This window comes from Egretta garzetta, unplaced genomic scaffold, assembly GCF_000687185.1.
Source record: "Egretta garzetta isolate BGI_Z169 unplaced genomic scaffold, ASM68718v1 scaffold13, whole genome shotgun sequence".
Taxonomy (NCBI): domain Eukaryota; kingdom Metazoa; phylum Chordata; class Aves; order Pelecaniformes; family Ardeidae; genus Egretta; species Egretta garzetta.
Window position 1 is genome coordinate 1,476,302 of NW_009259239.1, and position 11,941 is coordinate 1,488,242.

The following is an 11,941-nucleotide window of genomic DNA, read 5'->3' on the forward strand; positions in this document are numbered from 1 at the left end:
CAGTAAGTGGTAATAAGTAGAACAGAGGTCTTCACGCAGAAAGGTAAACCAAAGTAGTTTTGTAATTAAAACTGGTGGGTTTTTTATTCACATAAGAACCAAATATATGGATTGAAAAACATACAGAGCTTTATCAAAGCAAGTCAAGCTATATTCCTTTTAACAATGAAACATAATAAATATGCATATAAAATAAAACCTTTTTTCATTTGCATTTTTTAAAAAATTAAAACTTTCAGTATAAAAAACTTTCAAAACACGCTACTGTGCTTGAGAACTGAGTCTATATAATTGCCCTGACCAAAGTCCTTCCAGTGTGTAGATGGCAGGCCGTATAATGCTTTTCTTCGGATCAGAAGTGCTCGCCCTCCGCAGTTTCTAGGAAGGTGTGAATAGCACCCATGCAGTACCTCTACTTGCCAGTCTTCTCCAAAACCCATTCAATCACCTGGGAAAGTAAATGAGAAAACACATGGTTTGCAGTTCTGGAAAGCAACTTGAGAACATCTCATGCACTTTATCAAGTCTTTCTTTATCAGCACCCGTGTGGCGTTTACTAAAGAGGATTTAAAAGTAATACATTCAAAAGGAGAAAGAGTTGTTAATAAACTGAGAGGATACAGCGTTACCCACGAACTGTATTTAATTTTACAGAATTCCTTGTCTTCAGAAAAAGACATTTTTAGATCCCCTGAACTGAGCTACTTCACCCCGCTCTCTCCATGGACTAGCAATAAGGTGCACACACAACACTAACCAGCTCGTGTTTCCAGCACAAAAAATTCCTAGAGCTGTAAAAGAAAGGATAAAGAATAATTTGTACAGTGCTGTAGCTGCCACCATTTTTACTGCAGTTTCCCGGGCAGGGCAGTTGTTCAGGCAACTGACAAGTCCTGAGCAATTATACTTTCTGTAAGGGAGGTTCAAAGTATTCTCTAACGCAGGGAGAGGTGGCCAGCTTAAGAGATCCCCAATTTTAATGCCTCTTTGCCAACAGCAAACACACCTAAAACTACCAGCTGGCCTCCTCAGACAAAGATGGTGGTGAGAAACAGCGTATGAGCACAATATCCCAGTTCAACAGCAAACATCACAACCTCTGTAGTTTTTGAAACCTTATGAGCTGTAGGAAGCAATTCACAAGGGAACGCAGTACAGAACACAATAAGTACTGCTCTCATAGAATATAGTCTGTGGGGATCCAGCAGTTTTTCTTAAGAGTTTGGGTTTTCTTATTTAACTACCAAGTCAAAATCCTTCCATTTAATTTATTTTTTTAAGAACTGTACTGTAAATATACATGATACTTTTTTTTTTTTTTTTAAATCATGGAGTCACTTCGGCATGTTTTTCAGAATTTAAATCAGAGTTACTTAATTTCTGGAGGACAGGAGTATTTAATCCTGTCATTTACTCTGTGCTACTGTCCACCTAAGTCCCACCTTACACACAAATAAGTTCATCTGGTATCCCTTGTGCTTACAGTTATTCCCAAGCTTAAAATTTCTAATTTTCATTGCTTCTTTTAAGAAATTTATTTCCTTTTATAGATCCCTTTATTGCTTCCTAACTTTTGAAAAGAAACATTATTTCCTTCAACACAAGGAAAGAAGAATTCCCTAATGATCCAGGCTTCTCTCATATGAAGAAAAATCTCATCTCTCCTTTTTTTTTCCCCAAGTGATAAGGAAACATTTATTGCCTCCATTTCCATTTCTCACTGTGGCACATCATATTGGCAGCTGTAACTAGAATACCATCTAGAATCTGAATATCTAAATATTATAGACAGAATACCACCTAAAACCAGTTGCATAATGGCAATTTTGTCACGGGACTACTGATTGGAAGTTTTTGTGAGATCAGAGAGTGAAACGAGATCCACAGCCACAGGAATGCATCTCGTCATCCCTTAAAGCTGTGGACTAAACCAGCCTACAGCCAAGCTGGCACAGCTACATTTAGCCTTGGCTAGTTACAGGAACAAAGACACAGATGGTCTTACCTGTTTAGCATTGTTGTTTGCTGTTTTCTTCATTTCGTCCAGAAGTCCTCTAGAAGTTTTAAGATCCTAAATATGAAAACACAAAGCCACAGAAATTAGCAGATTCATATGCTCACTGATTTGGACTATAAGAGCCCTAATAACCAGGGGAGGTGTTACCCTTTTATCACCTTGTTCAGAACCACAGAACTATTTGACTTTGGCATTTGGTTTTTTTTTTTTTAAAAAAAGAAATTATCTAAATTTATTTCAAAAAAATCCCTACAGCAGTCCAAACCAAACAACTGAGTCACACTTTTCCTAACCTTCCGCACACTTCCAGAAATGTATTTTTTTTTCTTAAATTATATTCAATGTTCTTACAGTCTTGACTGAAATCTTATTTCCATATAAACATGAAAATCAACTGTGCACTTAGACTGCAATACAAAGTTCTGGCAAAGAACAGCAAAGAGGACATGGAGAAAGAAAATGAGCGCAAGAAAGGAAAAACCCAGAATGCCCTGTCTGTTTTGCAGTCCAATTAGCCCAACCTAATCCAGTCTCTTAAACAAAGCAAGCACATAACTTCACCTAAAGAGAAAGGAAAACTAAGAAAATTCATTTACTACTTGTCTCCAGAGGAATATGATACCTATGATATCATAGAACCATAGAATCATAGAATCACTTTGGTTGGAAAAGACCTTCAAGATCATCGAGTCCAACCTTTAACCTAACCCTGCCATCCTGCTTCTGAAGCACACAGCACAGGAGGGCTCCTACAGACTCGGGGCTGCGAGACAGTTCAGGCGAACAAAATCCTGCTACACCTCCCCCTAGATCAGCTTTCCGAAGGACAGGATCGCTGCAGTACTCTTCCTTTTGCTCTTCTACTTAGAACAGAACCATGAACCCATCCGATCTGCCCTACGCACTCATCCCTATATGCAGCTCTTTCTGATTTTGGATTACATGAACTTCCTTCAGGGCACATTTCAGGGAGATTTTGGGAGTGCTTATGGAATGACTGCGCAACTCTGTTGTAATTATTTAAGAAGTTGGTGCTCATCAGCAAGATGTTCTAATTGTCTGTGTAAGCATTCAGCCCTCTTCAACGGCAACTTCATTTAGCTTAAATCACCTTTACTGAAGTTCAGTCAAGTGAGTTAGATCACAAACAGTGGTAGGCTAAACGCATGCAAATGAACAGAAACAGCAGCTCATCTTGTGAGCAACAGCTTTTAAACACCCTGTACTGTAACTTAACTCTATTTTGTGCCTAGACTAAGTAACATGGGCTCAAGCATTGATTCACAAAGTCTCCTAGGTATTGCGGAAATAATTCTCATCTCCTCCTAAAAATGAGGTTGATGCCATTCTACACGGTGCTGCCAAGTCAGAACGTGTTAGACAGTTGTGCACATTTACAATGCATTTACAAGGACTTCTGTGAGCATGTCAGGGAACTAGAATTTCTCAGTCAGTTGTGTAAGCAACCTATTGAGCCAACAGCCTTAGAACAAGGGAGAAGCTGAGCTGTCACAGCTATGGCTGGGAGACAGCTACAACAGCCAAGGAAGCAATATGGTATAAGCTTGACCTTACCTAACAGACCACTGCTTTAACATGTTACCTCACATAAAAGACTACTGCTTTATAAGGTTTAAAAACAAATAGCCACCAAAATATACTGTAGAACTAGGTCCTGCATTTGACAACAAGTCCAAAGGCTTATGCACACACTACTAACACACCACTAGGAATTACTAGCTTAATCAAGTCTCAATATCCCACAGTCCATCTCAAGTTTTATTCAGGAATGGATTCACTTAACTAAGAACAAACAACTGTAAGAGCGTGACTTCTAGTTACCTTTAAGTAGAACTTTGATATCTCAAATAGACGCTGGCTGCATGATGCAAAGCACTTGTGATCCTCTGCAATTCCATGTTTTTGAAGAGTCTTAGCAACTACCTCCTTCAGCATCTTGGAAACAACAGAAACACACTCAAAAGTTCATCCCAATTATTGGCACAAAAAATTGTCCAAGGGAAAAAAAAACAACCCACAAACACATAATACACCTGATCTTTTTGGATCTTGCCTCTGTCTTTAATCTCCTGCCCAAATGCCATCAACCCTCTGACCAAATTTGGGCAGGATTATCTAACAATCTCTTTCCATTTCCTTCATCTCAAAAATTAAGTAAATGCTTACATGTCAAAGCAATGTAAAAGATCAGTGAATATTCACATGGGGCTTGGAAGACAGAAAAATATTGATAATGGCTTGGGTTTTCTCTTCTCCAAAATACTATATATATAGTATTTATAAAATACATAACTTTTCTTTACATTGATATTCCTTGTTTGACACATCCATATTAAAAAAAAAATAAAAAAATCAGACACTACAGTCAGATTAGAAAATTTACTCTGACATTCTCTATATCAGAGATGTTTAAACTTTGCTGCAGGTCTGAATGAGTCACACCAATTTACGCTTACTGGGGTCATCCCAACTTGCCTTTGACAGTACAACATCAACATTCATGCAGTGGCCTCTCTAGCACCCTGGGATTAATTTAAAATTAGTATCACCAAGCCAGAAACAGTTTTGTGTACTGTATTTAAAAAGTGGCATTCCTAATATATGCAGCTATTAATTAAACATTATTGCACCAAAGCATTTAAAATGTTATCTCAATTAATGGACTTGTACAGACACTGGAATATCTTTTTATCCTCAGAACAGTCCATTTTTCCACAATGGCTTTGACCCTTCCAGCACAGATATTTCTTTGGTGCCTTTAGGTTTTGTATTCAATTTTCTACATTTCATAACTCCTATTCATTGCTATCCATTCCCACCTTTTTTATTCCTAGTTGGTTATCTCTCTCAGCCTTAATTGCCTGGGCATGAGATAAGACTCCTTACACATTTTTTCACTCCTTGCTTCTGCAGCACTCTTCAATGCCTTCAGGATTCACTTACACAAGTGAACAGAATGAAATTTAATAGTAGCAAATAGAGATGAAGACAGCTCAACTTTGAGTTAAAAAATTTAAAAAATCAAGTCACATGGATAGAAGTTAAGCAGATGCTTTTTCACTAAGCAAACAACATAGACTTTTACCCTTGTATGTTTCTGGGATCTAGATTCCTTAGCTGGCTTTGAAGTCTCAGATTCGGTTGCACTTATGCGACTTGCTGAGCCAACCTGAGCAGTTACTTTGTGGGGCTGACCAGGCTGTTTCAATGGCATCGAAGCTAAAGAAACCAATCTTTCAGAGCGCTTCCTCGTTACAGCAACCGTGCAGTGACTCCCATTACTTCCGCTTGCCTGAGAGAGGAGAGAATCTGTACTCTCAGATTTGGTTAGCCTGGAAAGGAAACAAACCCCAAAATTATAAGAACTTTTAGATTTGTACTGACTCTTTTCGGTGCCTTTGCCTCTGCTATAGAGGCGGCTGCTGCTGAGCATTAGTGATTCTGAAACTCCGATTTATGAAGCGCTAAGCACAATCACATCTTCTTTTCTAGCTATTCAGTAAGCTGCAAAAGATAGGGGTATTCCTAAAACCGTACCTCTGTGAAAGGCTTTCTGTGATTAGATTGCAAAGGGTATCAAACTGGAAAGAGGAAAAAGTGAAGTATTACAGCAAAAAGTGAATTCAGAAGTAGCGTTACATATCAGTTATTTTTTATTGACGCAAAGAGTTTGCATCTTGAGTGAGGACAAGGTACAACGGGAAGTCTTAAAAACCAGTCTTCCAGAAAAGACGTTAATAAACAAGGCTGACAATAAGTTTGAATTTTGGTAGGTCATCTTATACTAGCAGTCCTTTGGATTAGGAATTCAATTATTCTGTTTGTACAGTGCTTGGCTTTCTAAACCTCCAGTTGTTTATTTGTACTGCAACAGCACTGACAGTTTCAGTCCTAGATGAGGCTATCTGTCATCTTTTCAAAGGCACTTGAGACTTTGCAAGATACAACCCAAATCTCTTAAACGAAAACTGCCTGTGCTGCATGGTTTTGATTAATCTAACGCTATCAATGAAAGGTCACACTTGAGAAAAAAAAAATGAACCTACAGAGCAGAATTAAACAACTAGAACATTTGTCTAGATAGCTTCACTAAAAACATTTTGAGATGAAAGAAAAGATGCGTTTCACAAGAGCCTACTGAAACGTTTCATGCTAAGGATTTATTTTATTCGGTGCATTACCTTTTCTTGGGATAAAAGCAATCCAAGTCTTTTGATCTGCGTTTTAGCCTTGATGCCTCTGTTTTGAATTCACTTTGTAAAGACTCTCCATCAGGGACACTTCCAGGCTCTGACAAGACTGCGGGAGATGGGAGAGGGCTCAAGACAACGGGCACAGGGCAGCACTCTTTGGTGCAAGTAGTCTGAGTTTCATAGCGAATAAGACGAGTTTGAAGTTCAGCATACCCCACATCTCTCTCTAAGGCTCTTCTGTTATCTAGACAATATCTAAAATTGAAAGTGGTGACAAGTCTGTGAGAGAAAGCCTCTGCTTTATTACAACCTGAAAAAAACCACCAGAACAACTCACTTTTGACTATCATATAACCTTCAAAACTTTTTTTGTTTGGACTGTTGTATTGTTCTGAAAGATACCTTAAAACAGCCCAATAAGTTAATACATGCCTGATTTAGCTACCTAAGTCTAACTCCAAGAATCTGAATCATATACTGTTTGTAAGTCTTTACCCTGTGGTCCTGCAGATAATATTTACATGGACATTAGCAGTACTTTTTCCTGGAAGAGTAAGTGATGGATTAGGATGCTGACAATGGATTTTTTGCACCTTACAGTCAGCTCTGGGTTACATTTGTATCATCAGTCTCTCCGTTTTGGATTTTACTGTTTTTCATATTCAGTCCCTACTTAACAGATGTTACCCCTGTTAACATGCTAAGCAGTGTGCAGCTCCAATAAAAGAGCAATGAGGATAGCTCTGGACCCAAACACATGATGAACCCAGCACACCATAATGGATACAGTATCTTCAGACCTCAGACCTTGCAAGCAGCCACCAAAACTTTGAGACCTAGAAAATATCAGGTTATTATATATAAAATGTTACACTCTAATATGATAATATGATCATACGATATGCCTCCCTTCCTGGGAGAATGCAACTTTCCTAGTCAAAAAACCCCACCCAGACCAAATCAAAAAAACAACCCAAGATTTCTTCAGTGCATATGCCATCGGAGAATCACATAGGAAATGCCTGCAGAAAACATCCCGAAGTAAAATGTATATAATTTGCAAGTTACGAGTACTTCAGGAATCCCAATATGCAACAATACTGACATAATTTTAGGAAGAGCCGAGTTGCGCCAAAAACTAGGCTGCTGTGAGATAGTATTAACGGAGCGTAAGTCTGAGGAAGATAGGACATGGTAAGTGTTTTAAATGCTATTTAGTACAGATTCTTTGCTAACTGCACTCTTTGGAAACGCAACCTTTAGCTTTGTCCGAGATAAGCACTGCTGTACGAGATTCACTTTTTTTAAATGCTAAAAATACAAAAGTGTCACTGAACAAGCACAAGCTTGCCAGCTTCCCAGTGAGTACAAAGAGTAAGTGGTTTAATCAACTAAATCAAAAGAAGAAACTGCATTAAATATGGTGGAGCAGAAAGAGAACAAACGAACAGTGCCAACTCAGCGAAACATCCCCATGAAATAACAATACAAAATGCATCTTAACTAACTTTTCTCTTGTGTAAATGGTTTCCAAAATTCCTTGCAAGAGACCAATGTTTCATCGGCCAGTAACTTACGTTACTTCTACTGCAGGGAAAAAGGACAGTATTATCCATACTATTCCATCCGTTTCTTAACAAGCATTCTGAACAATGTGAGCTATCTCTCAGCTCACCTTCCAGCCCCTTAGCAATGTTTCCTACTCTTAGGAACTCTAGACATATTCTTCACTTTTACCTCTTAACATGGAGTCATGTTAAACTGCTAGATCAAATTTTTTCCACTTTCTTCAGAGTATTTTCATACTCAGGGAGAAATTCACTTTTCTAATAACAGACCAGGCAATCCATTTCTACAGCTGAGTAACACTTTCCACTAGAAATAAATTCATTATCTGATAAGAGTAAGTTCTCTTAAGTTACAAATTTCAAGGTATTTAATTTTCCTTATTTATATTCTCAGTCCCCTGAGTAATCACATCCCCTACAAAGATAAAAATGTTTTTATCTTTATAAGTTAAATTGCCATTTTACTCACTCTGCTTTAACGGCAAATACTTTCTCTTTGCAACACAGGACTCAAGTGTTTGGCACAGGTTCATTACACCAGAAATTTGATTTAATCATAACTGCTACTCTGCTTTTGTTGACAAGACTTTACTTCCAAATACAAACACAGCAGCTATGCAGATGGAAACTGCAATCACAACTGCATGGTACAAACCACATCTGTTCCAAAAGACCGTATGAAACTCTTGCTACAATATATTCCGGTCGTACAGCTGTAGGTTCCTCCCTTTCACACTGGTTTCTACCATCTCATTCTACTGCTTCCCTCCCTTACTGCTAGCACATTCCCCTTGTAACATTAATACACCAGGGTATCTCTCCCCTCGACAATATCCAGGCCTCCCTGTGGTCTCTACCTGTCGTATTTCGCTGTGAGAAGAGGTGGCACAAGCCATGCTGTGCCTAATTTGAATCCCCATGCACACTCCCTGCTGAGGTCAGGCAGGCCACCACATACCAACAGACAATGGCCAAGCGCTTTCTTTCCACACCAGGGAGGACAAACCTGCATTTCTCCCATCTACCCAGTTGCCTCTCTGTGCCTGTTGTTACAAACCTAAAAAGGCTAACAGGCTCATGAGTTACCACTTAGAAAAAGAGAAGAAACAGATAGCTGAACAGATAGAATGGCTGCTTCACATCCCTAGAGAACGTGGCTAAAATTACCGGATATTAAAAACAGGCTTAACCAAAATATTCTATACTGTTTATAGGAAAAAAATATCAGCAGTATCATTAGTCACATTCTGATAATCTGCAAATGAGATTTTAGGAGGAATTTGCATGAAGACTGAACTGCCCATTCTTGGTATCCACCACGTTCCTTAATATATACTGCATTAATACCAAGAGTCTGTCTACACACAAGACACTATTGAATTATCTACCCTAGCATTTGTGTAGGGCCTTTTCCTCTTCTCCTCAATGACAATATTTATATTTTTCTGAACAATTTTTATACAACTACATTATACGATGTTTGCCCGTCTGAAGCTTTGACAAATAACTAATGCTGGCTGTATGGGAGTAAACACAGCCCTAACCACATCGATCCTTTCCAAGATTCTTACCACTAACACTTGCCTGCTGGTGGTCTTGTCACATTCCCTGAACATACAGGCAGCTTCACAGCAGGTCTCATAAACCTCGTGACTATTAGTCTGAAAGTGCCTACAATTTAATATCAAAGTAGAAACTACTTATGTCATTCACTCGTGTGCTGCTCCAGGGACTTGGCATGTACTAATGAACCTTCTTCCCCCTTGCCACTTCTAATTCTGAATTAAAATTTTCAGAGACACCGAGAATAGCTACAGCAATACAACTTAGAAAAAAAACTTAAATGATTTTACATTACCATTAAGGCAGGAGTGTTGCAAGTTAAACCAGTGAATAAATAAATAAAGGGAAGAAAGGGAGAGGTGGCATGCGCAAAATTGTTCCAACGAAGGAAAAGGATACATAAAGTTTTCCATAATTAATGTTCACGTTGCTTGAAATGTTTCTACTTATACCTTGACTGGAAGCTGAAAAATAACTTGGGGAAAAGAAGCCAGGAAACTTACTCAAGTCCATGATAATGGCATCCAGCCGCTTTTTCAAAAGGCAGACCTCTGAGTTTCCGAGGAGTAAGCTCTGGTGTCAAAAGGAATGCATTTTCACTGAAAGGAAAAAAATACAGATCTATTTTAACTAGTTACAGTCAGGATAAATTATACTTCCAGAAGTCAGAACAAATGCCTTGACACAGGAAGATGAAAACAGCATGTCTTGTAGCTAAGCCCCTGGGGTACAGCATCAATGGAAAATTAAATCTTTATTGAAGTTAGAATTTAAGTTCAACTAATACCTACTGAGCTATTATTACTACAGCAGCTCTTAGACATTTCAACCAGTTTAGAGGTCACTGCTCCAAATAATTTATCAATAAAACCAGGCAACTACAACCCCATTTCACAACGGGGCACCTGAGTGGTAGAATGAACTGAAAGAAAGGGGGAACTGATCTCCCATTCTCAATCCAGTGCTATGATCAGCTAATTCCTTCCCTTTAGCCTCCAAATTCTTGTCTCACCTAACAGTCACGTTTCCCAGGCTTCATAACTAACCACTTACCTCCTGTGACATTTGAATTCCAGCTAGTAACTCTCTGCAACTAAATTATATAAATGTATTTGAAAGTATTTCAACAGAATAAGCCATAGCAAGACAGACGGAAAGAGCTTGCTGCCAGATCCTAGCATGCCCTGTAAAGTCACGCAATTATCTCTAAAGAAGGGAAGAGATGAAGGCAAGATGTAGCAGTATCTGAAACTTACACATTGCTTCAAGTTTTACTCACATATACTGTCTCTGCACCATTACCACTGGAAAAATTACCTGGGAAAAACATCCATGAAAGACGTGATACTGAATCTAGCAAGATGGTAATTTAGAAAAACTGTCAGCCAAAACTCTATAATCTATCCAACCTCTATTTAAGCTCAAACATGGAAAACAAGTGAAAACTTTAATTCACCAGTCTATCATAAAATCTCTTTTTTCCTTCTGTTGGTCAGGAAAATCTTTGGGTCTGTAGTCACTGTGCTTGAACATCTACTGTGCAAAGCTGCTAATTATTCCAGAGAATCTAGTCAGAGCGCCTGCTAGCGGGGTGAGCAGCTAGGAGTACAGAGTTCTGCTGGACACAACAGGAACAGCAACCTGGTACGTCAGAAAGGGAATGGTTCACCACCTCCCAGACAACAATCTAGCTATGGATTTTCATAGGTTTTCTGATTTCTTTTTGGACGAAGCAAAATACATACAGACAGTATAAGACATTGGCAGACCTTGTAGCCTTCAAGCAAAAACATTTGGTCTGCTTTATTTTGATTTTGGCTTTGTACTTCCCTTAGATATCAAAGATCTCCAAGTATTATGTGAGAGTCTCAGTTACAATAATGTACTACAAAGCACAGGATTCACCATCAAACTTTCTCATAATAATTGGCAGCATTCCAAGCAAAATGAGGCAAACCCCCTCAAATTCAGACCTCACTCAGCTATAGCTCAAAGCAAATCATTCAAGAGAAGCAAAGTATTCTACACTATAAAGCTTTTCTGGAGGCTTTTGAAAAATCAGGGATTAACAAACCATTTTTGTAGTGAACAGATTATTCACTTCTTTCTCACATAACTAACTGGAACGAAAGACAAAATCCTGAATCATCTGCATTCATTAACAACTCTGTAGGAGACACTCCATCTTCATCACATATTTTCTATCTTGTTTGAATTCTCCACTCGGAACGTCTTTAAGTTAGTTTCAAAACTCCAGTAAGTATTTTACAGAAGTCTCCAAAATCTTACAGAATCTTTCCCTCTCACAAGTCCTCTTAACTGATTACATATAATGAAGTTTAAAAAAAGGATCGAGGGCTGTAGCCAATAATTCTATTATTCAACATTAAAAAGGTCAACAAATAGAAGTCTAGTGACTGCAAAGATTGTCTTGCTTTCCTAGCAGTCTATGACACACTGCACAAATAGTATAGGCTCTGCTTCTACAAAGAAAGACTATCTGACTCTTGTATAGGTTGGCTTTACTCTAACAAGATGTTCAGATCCTGAAAATTACTCCATTAACTCCTTGTATCAAT

At 38.4% G+C, this 11,941-nt stretch overlaps 1 protein-coding gene across 1 annotated transcript in view; it reads right to left on the reverse strand.

Moving 5' to 3' along the window:
• Positions 1 to 265: 265 nt before the first annotated feature.
• The window catches only part of LOC104123686 (MDM2 binding protein), a gene marked incomplete at its 5' end in the record, with an annotated part of 30,125 nt that continues 18,449 nt past the window's right edge, over positions 266 to 11,941 (reverse strand). Inside the window, 6 exons of the mRNA XM_035891587.1 lie at positions 266 to 448; positions 2,006 to 2,071; positions 3,860 to 3,973; positions 5,124 to 5,370; positions 6,220 to 6,486; positions 9,866 to 9,961. Of these exons, the coding sequence (XP_035747480.1) occupies positions 413 to 448; positions 2,006 to 2,071; positions 3,860 to 3,973; positions 5,124 to 5,370; positions 6,220 to 6,486; positions 9,866 to 9,961 (826 nt within the window). The remainder of the gene's footprint in view (positions 449 to 2,005; positions 2,072 to 3,859; positions 3,974 to 5,123; positions 5,371 to 6,219; positions 6,487 to 9,865; positions 9,962 to 11,941) is intronic.